The 14,894-nt window shown below is 44.6% G+C and overlaps 1 protein-coding gene across 1 annotated transcript in view; it reads right to left on the reverse strand.

Annotated features, from left to right (window-relative positions):
• Window positions 1–14,894, reverse strand: part of ints4 (integrator complex subunit 4) — a 60,525-nt gene that overhangs the window by 6,526 nt on the left and 39,105 nt on the right. Inside the window, exons 17-20 of the mRNA XM_060826333.1 lie at window positions 14,312–14,392; window positions 10,914–11,044; window positions 2,420–2,479; window positions 1,734–1,893 (exon numbers count right to left, since the gene is read on the reverse strand). Coding sequence (XP_060682316.1) covers window positions 1,734–1,893; window positions 2,420–2,479; window positions 10,914–11,044; window positions 14,312–14,392 — 432 coding nt within the window. The remainder of the gene's footprint in view (window positions 1–1,733; window positions 1,894–2,419; window positions 2,480–10,913; window positions 11,045–14,311; window positions 14,393–14,894) is intronic.

Below are 14,894 nucleotides of genomic sequence, written 5' to 3' on the forward strand. Positions count from 1 at the left end.
ACCGATGTGACACTTACTGAGTATGGATTACTCAGAGCTAGATAATGAAGTTTATAATACCAGAGTAAATGCCAACGCGAGAAGCCTTCAGCCTTCCCTTTTCTAAAGGGAGGATATCCTAGACTGTAACACTCGTGTTCTGCAGCTTCTACGCAGAGTCCTGGAGAGCAGTCTTGGGGCAACAGCCTGCCACAAACATATTGTGTCTGAAGTGCTGTGGCTCATCCTGATTGCTCACCTTAATTTTCTTTTTAGTTCTGTAGAATCAATATTCCAGCCACGCAGTGTGGCCACACAGAGGTCCCGCGCTTGCTGGCCAGTGTATTACACACTGGAAGTTAACGCCATGCACGGTTGGAGGTCTGCACACCCAAAGAAAATTAGGGGGAAAATATAATATTAGCTAATCGTTGGTGAAACTTGTGGTGCCATGGCAATCCAACTGGACAAGTAATCCAGAGCCCCAGGCTAATACATGGACTCAAATCCTACCAAAGCAGGTGGAGAACTTTAAATCCAATTCTGAAAAAGAAATCTCATTTTAACGAGAGTGACCGTGACAACTATCATTCATTCTTGTAAAAACCCATCTGCTTCATTAATGTTCTTTAGGGAAAAAAGTCCTTTGTCCTTTCCTGGTCTGGCTCCAGACCACAGCAGTGTAGTTGACTCTTAACTATAAAGGCGAGGAAGATATCGACCCAAGGGTAATAAATGCTGGTCTAGGTTAGTCACACCAGCCAGCACAGAAATAGCAATTTGGTCCAACCATCTCACCCTAGAGTATACCTCCACTCAACTCACTCCTATCAGCACATCCTAATCCTCAAAATAAAGAATTGTAGAGTACTGAAAGTCATACTGAACTCAAAACTGCTTTCTCTCCACAGATGCTGCCAGAGCTAAAGTTTCTCCAGCCATTTCTGTTCTTACTCCTTCTAATCCTAATTTCACTGAGTGTCTAACCAGCTTCTTAAGTGCATTGATACAACTCATTTCAACCACTCCCCATGACAAAGTTCCACATTCACACCACTCTCTGGGTGAACATGTTTATCTTGAATTTTGGATATGGATTTCTCTTAATATCAGTTTATGGGCATCACTGGTGAGGCCAGAGCTGGCTGCCCTTGAGGAGTGTTGGGGATGAGCTGCCTTCTTGAACCACTGCAGTCAGTGTGCTGTTGGTAGACCCACGGTGCCATTAGTAGGGGAATTCCAGGATTTTGACCCAGGAGCACTGAAGGAATGACAAATATACTTCCAAGTCAGGATGGTGAGTGACTTGGAGGGCAACTTGCAGATGATGTCCCCATGTATCTGTTGCCCTTGTCCTTCACAGAGGTCATGGACTGGGAAGTTGCTGTTAGAGGAACCTTGTTGAGATGTTGCAGTGCATCCTGTAGCTGATACACACAGCTACAGATTTGCTACTTCCCTCAATTAGAAATAAGATCTTTTATCTATTCTACCTTTCACAGTTTGAAAGCCTCAATAGGTCATTTCCTCAGTCTTGTCTTTTCTTGAGAAGAGGGAGACCCAGGATATTTATCCTCACCTGCTTGTTACAAGTTCAGTTTGGGCATCCTCTCAACAAATTCTACACTCCTTCTGTGCCCCTATAACCAGCCTGTTGTACTCTAACCCAAGATTCGATGATAGGTTCAGTACAATGTTGCTGCTTTTAATTCTATCCCTCTGGAAGGAAATTCCTAAAGCCTAGGAATGCAAACCTGCTCTGGGAGGGTGAGCAGGAGGAAGCTGCTGTGCCGTAGGGTGGTCTGAAGGATCTTCACCATCTCGGCAGGCTTGCAGGCGACCAGTCTCGGCATAACCTCCAGCAGCTTCTCAATGAAGCTATCCTGTATATAGTGCAGCTCTGACGCAAAGTACCTGGAGGTGGTGAGGAAAACAAAATGATTGAAGTGCACTGTTCAAACAAACTGATGTGACTAGGGGTTTCTGGGGAGGCGACATCTGGAGAGCTGTGGGGAAATCTGTAAAATCAAATTCAGTCCAAGAAGCAATAAATCAAAATTAAGGACCCTGCATTTTAGAAAAACAGCTTGCCTTAGGTAGCATCATTAACATCCCAAAACACTCCAAGCAGCTTCTCAGGATCATTATTAAAAAATAATTTGAAGTTAGTCCCAAATATTTAGAACAAAGAACGATGCAGCACAGGAACCGGCCCTTCAGCCCTCCATGCCTGCACCAACACATTTTGTCCTTCCATACTGAAACTGTCTTCACTTCCAGGACCCATGACCCTCGATTTAGTCAAAAAGGCCAGGACAAGACTAAGGGTAAGTGTGACTGAGCAAGACAGAGCATGGTGGGGTGGGGACAAACATTTTATTTCCCCATTTATTTTTTGTTAAAAACGTAATTCAGATTCTCACATTGCGGCACTGCTTACCTGGGAAAGGTCTCAATCTCCTGTAGAAACGCCTCGCACATGTTTATGAGGGTTTCCATCCTACAGTGAACAACCAAACAGCAGGAAGTGAGTCAAAGAGTCATACAGATGGACAGCACAGAAACAGACCCTTCAATCCAACTCATCCACACAGACCAGATATCCCAACCCAATCTAGTCCCACATGAGAGTACCCGGTCCATATCCCTCCAAATCCTTCCTATTTATATACCCATCCAAATGCCTTTTAAATGTTGCAATTGTACCAGCCTCCACCACATCCTCTGGCAGCTCATTCCATACATGTACCAACTTCTGCGTGAAAAAGTTGCCCCTTGGGTCTCTTTCCCCTCTCACTCTAAACTATGCCCTCTAGTTCTGGACTCCCCCACCCCAGGAAAGAGTGCCTATTTATCCTATCCATGTTTCTCATGATTTTATAAACCTCTGTAAGGTCACCCCTCAGCCTCCGACACTCCAGGGAAAAGCAGCCCCAGTCTATTCAACCTCTCCCTGTAGCTCAAATCCTCTAAACCTGGCAACATCCTTGTAAATCTTTTCTGAACCCTTTCAAGTTTCACAACATCCTTCCGGTAGGAAGGAGACCAGAATTGCACGCAATATTCCAACAGTGGCCTAACCAATGTCCTGTACAGCCACAGCATGACTTCCCAACTCCTGTACTCAATATTCTGACCAATAAAGGAAAGCATACCAAACGCCCTTCTTCACTTTAATGAAAATACTGTGCATCATACAACCACAGAGTCAAACAAGGCCAGTCAGCAGACAGTGTCTGTATCAGGTGACAGAGAGCTGTCCAGTCTAATCCCATTTTCCAGCTCTCGGTTCACAGCCCTGAGGGTTATTGTGCTTTAATTCTATTTGAAGTGTGATAAGGGTTTCTACTTCTATGGCAGAATGCAAAACATCAGAGTCATAAAGTTGTACAGCACAGAAACTGGCCCCTTGGTCCAACTCACCTGCGCCAAACAGGTATCCCAATCTGACCATTTACCAACATTTGGCTCACACGCCCTTAAACCCATCCTATTCACACACCTACCTAGATTCATTTTTAATGTTGTAATTGTACCAGCCTCCACTATTTCCTCTGACAGCTCTATCCAATCATGCACCAGCTTCTATGTGGAAAAAGTTATCCCTTAGGCCCCTTTTTAAATCTTTCCCTGCTCACCTTAAACTGATGCCCTCTCGTTTTGGATCCTGCTACCCTGGGAAAAGTCCTTGGCTATTCACTCTAAACGTGCCCCTCATGATTTTATGACCCTCTATAAAATGGTCACCTCTCAGCCTCCGACACTTCAGGGAAATAAGTCTCAACCTATTCGGCCTCTCCTCAGAACTCAAAGCCTCCAGTGCTGGCAACATCCTCAAATCTTTTCTGCATTCCTCTCACGTTTAACAACATCCTTCCTATAGAAGGGAGACAAGAACTATACGCAGTATTCCAAAATTGGCCTTACCAATGTCCTGAACAGCTGTAATATGACATCTCAATTCCCGTATTCAATGAAGGCTAGTGTACCAAAAGCCACCTTCACCACCCTATCTACCTGCAACACCACTTTCAAGGAACTATAAACTGCACCCCTCGTCCCTTTGTTTGACAACACTCCCCAGGGCTCTACCATTAACAGCATAACCTGCCCTGATTTGTCTTCTCAGAATGGAACACCTCACTCTCATCTCAATTAAACTCCATTTACCACTTCTCGGTCCATTGCCCCATCTCGTCAAGATCCCGTTGTACTCTGAGGTAATCTTCTTTAGAGTTCACTCCACCACTTATTTTAGTGTCAGCTGCAAACTCACAAACCATACCTCCTATACTTACACCTATTTATATAAAATGGTTCCTAAACAAAATATTTATGTAAAATGACAAAAGAAAGTGGACACAACACCAATCCTTGTGGCACACTACTGGACACAAGTCTCCAGTCTGAAAAACAACTATCACCACCCTCTGTCTCCTACCATCAAGCCAATTTTGGATCCAATTGGTTAGCTCCCCCTGGATCCCATGTGATCTAATTTTACCAACCAGTCTACCATGCAGAACCTTCTCAAATGTTTTGCTGAAGTCTATATAGATAACCACCCCCACCCCACTCTGCCTTCATCTATCTTCTTTGTCACCTCTTCAGAAAAACTCAATCAAGTTAGTGAGACTTCCTACGCACAAAGCCATCTTGATTATCCTTAATCAGTCCCTGCCTTTCCAAATGCATGTAAATCCTGTCCCTCAAAATCCCGTCCAAAAATGTACACACCACTGACATCAGGCTCCTCAGTCAACAGTTCCCCAGGTTTTCTTACAGCCTTTCTTATATAATGTCTTGAAACAGGTAAAGGTGGATAAATCCCCAGGACCTGATCAGGTGTACCCTAGAACTCTGTGGGAAGCTAGAGAAGTGATTGCTGGGCCTCTTGCCGAGATATTTGTATCATTGATAGTCACAGGTGAGGTGCTGGAAGACTGGATGTTGGCTAACGTGGTGCCGCTGTTTAAGAAGGGTGGTAACGACAAGCCAGGGAACTATAGACCAGTGAGCCTGACCTCGGTGGTGGGCAAGTTGTTGGAGGGAATCCTGAGGGACATGTATTTGGAAAGGCAAGGACTGATTAGGGATAGTCAACATGGTCTTGTGCATAGCAAATCATGTCTCACAAACTTGAGTGAGTTTTTTGAGGAAGTAACAAAGAGGATTGATGAGGACAGAGCGCTAGATGTCATCTATATGGACTTCAGTAAGGCGTTCGACCAGGTTCCCCATGGGAGACTGATTAGCAAGGTTAGATCTCATGGAATACAGGGAGAACTAGCCATTAGGATACAGAACTGGCTCAAAGGTAGAAGACAGAGGGTGGTGGTGGAGGGTTGTTTTTCAGACTGGAGGCCTGTGACCAGTGGAGTGCCACAAGGATCAGTGCTGGGTCCTCTACTTTTTGTCATTTACATAAATGATTTGGATGCGAGCATAAGAGGTACAGTTAGTAAGTTTGCAGATGACACCAAAATTGGAGGTGTAGTGGACAGCGCAAAGGGTTACCTCAGATTGCAAAGGATCCGGACCAGATGGGCCAATGGGCTGAGAAGTGGCAGATGGAGTTTAATTCATATAAATGCGAGGTGCTGCATTTTGGGAAAGCAAATCTTAGCAGGACTTATACACTTAATGGTAAGGTCCAAGGGAGTGTTGCTGAACAAAGAGACCTTGGAGTTCAGGTTCATAGCTCCTTGAAAGCGGAGTCACAGGTAGATAGAAAAGTGAAGGCAGAGTTTGTTATGCTTTCCTTTATTGGTCAGAGTATTGAGTACAGGAGTTGGGAGGCCATGTTGTGGCTGTACAGGACATTGGTTAGGCCACTATTGGAATATTGAGGGCATTTCTGGTCTCCTTCCTATCGGAAAAATGTTGTGAAACTTGAAAGGGTTCAGAAAAGATTTACAAGGATGTTGCCAGGGTTGGAGGATCTGAGCGACAGGGAGAGGCTGAACAGGCTGGGGCTGTTTTCCCTGGAGGATCGGAGGCTGAGGGGTGACCTTATAGAGGTTTACAAAATTATGATGGGCATGGGTAGGATAAATAGACAAAGTCTTTTCCCTGGGATCAGGGAGTCCAGAACTAGAGGGCATAGGTTTAGGGTAAGGGGGGAAAGATGTAAAAGAGACCTAAGGGGCAACTTTTTCGCACAGTGGGTGGTATGTGTATGGAAAGAGCTGCCAGAGGAAGTGGTGGAGGCTGGTACAATTGCAACATTTAAGAGGCATTTGGATGGGTATATGAACAGGAAGGGTTTGGAGGGAAATGGGCCGGCTGTTGGCAGGTGGGACTAGATTGGGTTGGGAAATCTGGTTGGCATGGACAGGTTGGACCGAAGGGTCTGTTTCCGTAATGTACATCTCTATGACAACACATTAGTCTTCTGGCACCTCACTCATGGCTACTGATGACACAAATAGCTCCGCAAGTGGCCCAGCAATTACTTCCCTAGCTTCCCACACAGTTCTGGTATTTATCTAACTTTATACGATTTAAGGCCTTCAGCACCTTCTCTCCTGGAACATGAACTGATTTCAAGACATCTCTATTTATTTCCATAAATACCCTAGCTTTCATGTTTTTCCTCCACAGTAAATACTGATGAGACATATTCATTTAGTATCTCACCCATTGATGATGCATTGAATTTGCTCCATTATTCACAACGTGCAAGGCTGTAACTGCACCTTTCTCCCTGCTTTCTATATCCCTGGATTCTCTGAGAAACCTGTCTTTTCCAGCCTTAAATAGATTCAGCATTGTAGGATCCACAACCCTCTGGGGTAGGTAATTCTAAAAGATTCACAACCCTTCACTGCATACCAACACATCAATTAGGTGTAGGACCCATTGAGCCTGCCCCACCATCCAGTAAGAGCATGACTGATCTGATTATATTCCCAGCTACCCTTGACAACCTCTCTACTCCCCTGCTGATCAAGAACTGATCTATCTTCACCTTAAAAATATTTGAGGACTCTCTCTGAAAAGATGATGGAAGCAGAGTTACAAAGATTCAATGACTCTGAGAAAAACTCTCCCAAATCTGTTTTTAAATGTCTTTTTTAAAAAAAAACAGCGACCCTTAGTTCTAAACTCTCCCACAATAGGATACACGCTTCCCATATCCACTTGCCAAGACCCATCATAATCTCGCATGCCTCAATCAAGTTGCCTCCTACTCTGCTGAACTTCAGTGGACACAAGCCTAGATATTCCGACCAATCCTCATAAGGATTCTAGGAATAAAATTTCAATCCTGCCCATATCCCGAGACGATTTGTGATTTAGATTTTTCAATCAGTAGAGGCAATCTCTCGGCATTTATCTTTAACAAGCCTCTCAATTTCTGCCAACCTTTCAGGCTATTAGTTCCATACTACCTCCCCCGCCCCAGCACCTCTTGGGTAGAAACATTTTCTCTCAACTTCCCTCCAATCTCCACAGGTTGATTCAATCGATGTGGCTGAGTAAAGGAAACAAGGGCACGGTGAACAGTTGCTAATTTTGGACTGGGACTGGTGTTTCCTGATGAAGAGCTTTTGTCCGAAACGTCGATTTTCCTGCTCCTGGAATGCCGCCTGACCTGCTGCGCTTTTCCAGCACCACTCTAATCTTGACTCTGATCTCCAGCATCTGCAGTCCTCACTTTCACCTGGTACTAGAGAGAACTACTTTGCTTGTCACAGGGTACTGATGTACCTCAAGGGAACACAGGCGGGAGGAACAGATTGACGTGTGAAAATTATTGCAGTGTGAGGTGAAGGGAATATGAAATCCACTGGATGTAAGTGCAAAGCCAGCATTTGTTACCCGTCTTTAACTGCCCATGACTGATTGGTCCTTGAGAACATTTCACAGGGTAAGAGTCTACAAAATCTCTACGGGTCTGGAGTCACATGTAGGCCAGACCAGGTAAGGACAGCAGATTTCCTTCCCTAAAGGACATTTGAGAACCACATGGCTTTTTTTTTAAAAAATGAGACTAACTTTATATTCTAGATTTATTTTATTCACTCAACGGATGTGCATGCCCCTGGCCGCGTCAACATTTCTTACCAAGATGTATAGCTTTAAATTGAGGGATAATAGATATAGGACAGATGTCAGGTAGGTCCTTTACCCAGACAGTAGTAAGGGCATGGAATGCCCTGCCTGCAACGTAATAGACTTGACAACTTTAAGGGCATTTAAATGGTCATTAGATAAACATATAGATAATAATGGAATAGTGTAGATTAGATGTGCTTCAGATTGGTTTCACAGGTCAGCCCAACACCGAGGGTCGAAGGGCCTGTGCTGCTCTGTAATGTTCTATGTTCTAAGATGGTGGGAGTGAGCTGCCTTCTTAAACAGGTGCAGTCCATATGTTGTAGGTAGACCCATAATGCCCTTAGGGAGGGAATTCTAGGATCTTAATCCAGTGACAGAGAAATATTTCCAAATCAGGACGGTGGAGGATTGGAGGGGAACATGCAAATGGTGATGTTCCTTGGTCATTCTCCTTGTTCACATAATGATGAGAGGTAACCTGACAAATTATGAGCATTCTGTGTAAGAGGCCAGAACCACAGGCACCGATATAAGGTGATCAGTAAAGTACATAAGGGAAGTTTTGTGTTATTTCTTTTTACAGGTGATGGTTAGGATCTGAACGTGTGGTAGAGGCAGATTTAATCAAGGCTTTCAAGAGCGAATTGGAGTCCACCTGAAGAGAAAACATTAGTATTTTGTAGGACTATGGGGAAGGGACGAGGAGTGAAATGGCCACTTGCTGTCCTGTTACCATTTTGAGCTCAGGTTTTGATGAAAGGTCACGAGCTGAATTATTAATTTTATTTCCTGCTCCACAGATGCTGCCAAGCTCGCTGAGCGATTCCTGTTTTTTTTTATTACTTTCTTTGACTTTGTGCAACCTCATTAATGACTTTTTTTTCCAAGGGAAATAGGCCCTTCCTTTCCATTCCACGTTGGTCTCTCCTTATTTTGTATACCTCAATTAAATCTCTTCTTGGTGTCCATAAGGCATAGGAGTGGAAGTAAGGCCATTCAGCCCATCAATACCACTCCGCCATTTAATCATGGCTGATGGGCATTTTAACTCCACTTACTCGCACTCTCCTCATAGCCCTTAATTCCTTGCGAGATCAAGACTTTATCAATCTCTGCCTTGAAGATCTTTAACGTCCCAGCCTCCACTGTGGCAATGAAGAAATGTCTCCTCATTTCCATTCGAAATTGACCCCCTCTAATTCTAAGGCTGTGTTCATGGGTCCTAGTCTCCCCGCCTAATGGAAACAACTTCCCAGCATCCACTCTTTCTAAGCCATGCATTATCTTGTAAGTTTTTATTAGATCTTCCTCCAACTTTCTAAATCTAATGAATACAATCCCAGGATCCTCAGCCACTCATCTTATGTTAGACCTATCATTCCAGGGATCATCCGTGTGAATCTCCGCTGGACACGCTCCAGTGTCCTTCCTGAGGTGTGGGGCCCAAAACTGGACATTGTATTCTAAATGGGGTCTAACCAGAGCTTTATAAAGTCTCAGAAGCACATCGCTGCTGTTACATTCCAACCCTCTTGAGATAAATGACAAAATTGCATTTGCTTTCTTAATCATAGACTCAACCTGCAAGTTAACTTTTAGAGAATACTGGACTAGCACTCCCAGATCCCTTTGTACTTTGGCTTTATGAATTTTCTCAATGTTTAGAAAATAGTACATGGATTTTTTTTTTCCCCCCAAAGTGCAAAACCTCACATTTGCTCACATTGAATTTCATCAGCCATTTCCTGGACCACTCTCCTAAACTGTCTAAATCTTTCTGCAGCTTCCTCACCTCCTCAGTACTACCTGCCTGTCCACCTAACTTCATATCATTGGCAAACTTCGCCAGAAAGCCCCTAGTCCCTTCATCCAGAACATTAATATATTAAAGTGAACAGCTGCGGCCCCAACACTGAACCCTGCAGGACACCACTTGTCACCGGCTGCCATTCCAAAAAAGAACCTTTTATCCCAACTCTACCTTCTGTCAGACAGCCAATCCTCAATCCATCCCAGTAGCTCACCTCGAACACCATGGGCCCTCACCTTACTCAGCAGCCTCCCGTGAGGCACCTTATCAAAGGCCTTTTGGAAGTCTAGATAGATAAAATCCACAAGAGCCTCCTCTTTCCCAAAAGGCATGTGGCGTCAATGGCCTAGAGCTGTTTCTGATCAGTGAGGTAGCAGTTAGTAATATTCCTCAGCTGAAGATAGCAACTTGGAAAGAGAAGACAGAAAAGTGACCTGACAGAGGTCTCTATGTTTCTGAAAGGGCTTGACAGCAGAGAGTTACACAGGGCAAAAACATCACTAATAAATCTAATCAGGAATCCGGGAGGAAGGCATTTACTCTGACAGAGGAGAGAAAGAGCGAGTCACCACCACATAAAGTTGTGGTGGTTAAGATGAATTGTATTGATACATTTAAGGAGAAGTTCATCAACACATGTTAAGAGGATGTTAAGAGGATTATAAGGAAGAGGGAGTGGCAGGAGGCTCACGAACTAGAAACAGACCTGTTGCATTGTATGACTTGTAAGTTATACTGTAAACACCTATATAATTATGTAAAACACCCATCTCACTTTCATTTTAAATTCACTACTTCATAATAAGCTCCACATTCCAACTAGTCTTTACGTGAATATTGCTGAAAAATAGCAACTTGTTGAAGCTTTTTGTTTTGCACAAATCAGACCAATTTGCAGGAATGCTGACGTAAAAGGAAAATAATGTTTATTCCGAGTTCAGGAGTATAACTATTCCCCTCTCCATTTCTTGATAACTGTCCTGCTCAACGCTTTTCCCCCCGGTAATACTCAAGTTCTGAAGTACCAAAGAACAATCCACCCCTGCAGGCAGATCCTTACCCTCTGGTTGTCCGAGCGGTCAGAATGAGTTGTAGTGCTTTCGCCTGAAGCCGCATGTGGTGGATGATTGTAATGTGTCTACTCTCCAGGCCGCTGTATAGGAACTCCAGCTTATATGTGTGTTCCAGAATCTGTAGGCAGAGAGAGACAGGGGGAAAGACTGATGTAAAAGGTGTGGCTAAATAGATTTCAGTTTGATAGGGCATCCTGTGAGGCTCTTAAACAGCTCAGGAATGGCTTCTGCATTTATATAGCACCCTCTCACAACTAATACCTCAAAAACATTTCAAGTAATGTAACACATTTGGAATAAATAATCTCAATTCCATGATGAAGCACAGCAGCTCTCGGTCAGTGTTGGTTGCAGCTGAGTGGGTCTTGCTTCAGAGCCTCACCCCAGACCGGATGGGCACTGCCAGGGGGTGAGGTGAGAGGGCAAACACTGCCAGTGGCATTGGCATAAAGGGGTGAACAAAGGCATGGGGTGTTTACTGTTGGTGGGGGAGAACAGGTTGTCATTGTTGGGGCTAATAATGATGGAAAAGGGAAGAGGTTGTTCAATATTGGAGTGAGATAGTAACTCCATTTAAATAAAGTGCAAGTCAATGATCTAAGACAGATTTTAATGGGCATGTTTAGTTTACACTGCAAGGAGGGGATGGAAGAAAAGGCTCCATTGGAATCTCACTCACCACTCAGCTTCCCAAACCTTCCTTGTTGGAGCCAAGGCCAAAATGTATAGAGGCTCCAGTGTCAAATGGTAAGCAAACAGCTTAAATTGCAGTCAGCTGCTGAGCAGAAAATCTTGGGCCAATTATTTTGAGATCTATTAGGTTTTTTTTTACAACAACTTACATTAATGTAGCACAAAACAAACAAACCCTGACCAAAATCTGCGTCAGTAAACTAGCATTCAGGAGCAGCGAGAGAAACAAGACAGAACTGGAGCTGTGATATGGGAGGGCTGTAGTGCTGGAAGAGGATACAGGAGTTCAGGAGGGATGAGGCCAGGGAGGGATGTAAACACATTGTCAAGAATTTTAAGATGGATGCTAGCCAGTCTGGGAGCCAACACGGGTCAGTGAGGACAGTGATAATGGGACACACAGGGCTTGGTGCAAAGCTCCTTCTTGCCGGTGACAAAAAGACGGCATACAATGTGCAACTGACACCAATCTGAAGGAACGGTGATATTCAGAAGTTACTTGCTCAGCAAGTTGTTGATCAGGAGAACAATGAGCTTGGAGTGTGAGCTATGCTCCAACTGCTCCCTCTAGTGACCACCTAAAGAACTGTTACCTTTAACACAGCAGGGACATTGGGGCGGGATTAGAGTATTGTACCTGCTCTGCCTGTCTCAAGGATCAAGGCTGATCCGACTGAATTCACAATTTGATTTTACTGTGTCCCTGCCCCCGCCACCCCCATTAACACCCTTGACTCTCTTGTCCATCAAAAAAAACCTATGTAACTCAAACAATGACACAGCCTCCACAGCTTTCTGGAGAAGAAACCTCTACAGGCTAACCACCTTCTGAGAAAATATTTCTCCTCACTTCTGTCTCTTCACATCAAGTTCTAGTCCCCCCCACAAAATGGAAACACTCCACTTGTTTACATTCTGTTGGGCCCCCTCAGGGTTTTATATGCAGGGCTGTCCCTTGGGGGGATGAGAGTCCCAGGGCAAATCACACCCAGTCTCCTGCTCCTCTGCTTCAGGCTCCCTAACCCCAGCTCAGCCCCAGGCAGACTGACTCAATGCTGACACTCCCCTTCTCTGTCTGTCCATCCACAGGCTGCTCATCTCCTCCATTTGCTGGACAGAAGCAATCTCTGATTCACAGTTTTGTTTACTGGAGTGAACTTTGAATGCTTTCAAGGGTAGGTTCACTCCCTCGGCCCTGGTGTATTTGAGCATCGGTGCACTGGATCCCAGGTGGAGCCTGGGAGACTCCCCTAAAGAGCAAGACCCAGGTGCACACTCTGATTTGCCCCATTCTAGGGGGAGATCTGCTTCAACAAGACCTCCTTCTGTTCCTTTAGGCTGCATGCTGACTGAAGCCTGTCATAGCCATCTGATATCATTCACCCAATCTGTGCGTATGCTGACTCAGTACATGTGCTACTTCTTCAAGTGTATGATTCATAAAACATAGTGGCTTTTCAACCATCGCCACTCTGGTATCCTGACAAAGTTCTTCAGCAGCTCATAGCTGCATTGCTCTCATCAAATCAGGCAGCCCTATCTCAGACCATAAGGCACAGGAGCAGATATTAGGCTATTCAGCCCATCGAATCTGCTCCACCATTCAAAGGAGACAGGCAGGAAACTGGAAGAACACAGCAAGCCAGGCAGCATTAGGTGGAGGAAAAGTCGACATTTCAGGTGTAACCCATCTTCAGGATGGGGGTGGCTATTGGGGGAGATGTAGATAAAGGGAGTAGCAGGGGCAAGGTGGCGAAGTGATAAGTTTCTCAATGCCACTCTCCCACTTTCTCCCTGTAACCCTTGATCCTCAAGAACCTATCTTAGGCTTAAATACACTCAGTGACCTGGCCTCCACAGAGTCACCACTCCCTGGCTGAAGAAGTTTCTCCTTACCTCCTTTCTAAAAGGGTCTTCCCTTTACTCTAAGGCTGTGCCCTCAGTTCTAGTCTCCCCTACAAATGGAAACATCTTCCCAACATCCACTCTGTCCAGACCATTCTGTATTTTAATTAGATGCCCCTCATCTGTCTAAACTCCATTCAGCATAGATCCAGAGTTCTCAAACGTTTCTCATACGTTAAGCTTTTCATTACTGGGACCGTTTGCGTGAACGTCCTCTGAAGACGCTCCAGGGTCAGTATATCCTTCCTGAGATATGGGGCCCAAAACTGTGCACACAGTACTTCAAACGTGATCTGACCAGAGCCTTACACAGCCTCAGAAGTATATTGCTGCTTTTATATTCAAGTCCTCTCAAAATAATGTGATTATTGCATTTTCCTTCCCAACTAATGACTCAACCAGAAAGTTTACCTTGAGGAGATCCTGGACTAGAACTCCCAAGTCTCTTTGCACTTCAGACTTCTGAAGTTTCTCCCGTTTACAAAATAGTCAATGCCTCTATTTTTCCTACCAAAGTGCACGACCTCACACTTTCCCACGTTGTACTCCATTTGCCACCTCTTTGCCCAGTCTCCCCACCTGTCCAAATTCTTCAGCAGCCTCCTCACCTCCTCAATGCTAGCCATCCCTCCACCTACCTTTGTATCATCTGCAATTGAACGACATTCTAATGTGAAGTCTGTCATTTGCACTGAGAGGTTGTGGACCACAAGGTGCAAGCGAAGGTGGGGGGGGGGGGGGGGGGGGGAGGTAGTAACACAGAGGGGCAGGAGTGAATGAACCTTACCTGTTTCGCGGCAGCAGCTGCCATGGCATTCTGTTTGAGGTAGAGTGGGGCAGCTACATTCCACAACTTTTCTTGAAGTGACTGTGGAGGGGGGGGAAAATGACATTTCCTTTCAGATTCTACTTCATTGTCACAGAATTCACACTCACGCACAAACATGCATGATAGCTGCTTTCAGCAATAACAAACATTTGTCTGAGTAGCACATAACTGGAACCTTGCTGGATGAGATGTCGCTGAAGCTTCTCATCTCACCCTCAACAGGACAAATACAAGAATGCCAAATTTTACGCGATCTCTGAGTAAAAGCCTCTTCTCTCAAAGTGAGGAACTGGAGCATTAAGGAAACCCAGATTGTATTCTCAATTCCATCAAGAGTGGGAATATTGGAGATGTATAGGAAACAGGGCGAGTCTATTCTGTGCTGAAAGGATGTTGCATCATTCAATTAGATCATAGTTGATCTTTACCTTAACTCCACTACTAGCTTTGATTTCACAACCCTTAATACATATTCAAGAAAAAGATCTATCAATCTCAGTTTTGATATTTCCAACTGATCGCCAGTCTCAGCAACGTTCCA

Source organism: Hemiscyllium ocellatum, chromosome 6, assembly GCF_020745735.1.
Source record: "Hemiscyllium ocellatum isolate sHemOce1 chromosome 6, sHemOce1.pat.X.cur, whole genome shotgun sequence".
Classification (NCBI taxonomy): Eukaryota; Metazoa; Chordata; class Chondrichthyes; order Orectolobiformes; family Hemiscylliidae; genus Hemiscyllium; species Hemiscyllium ocellatum.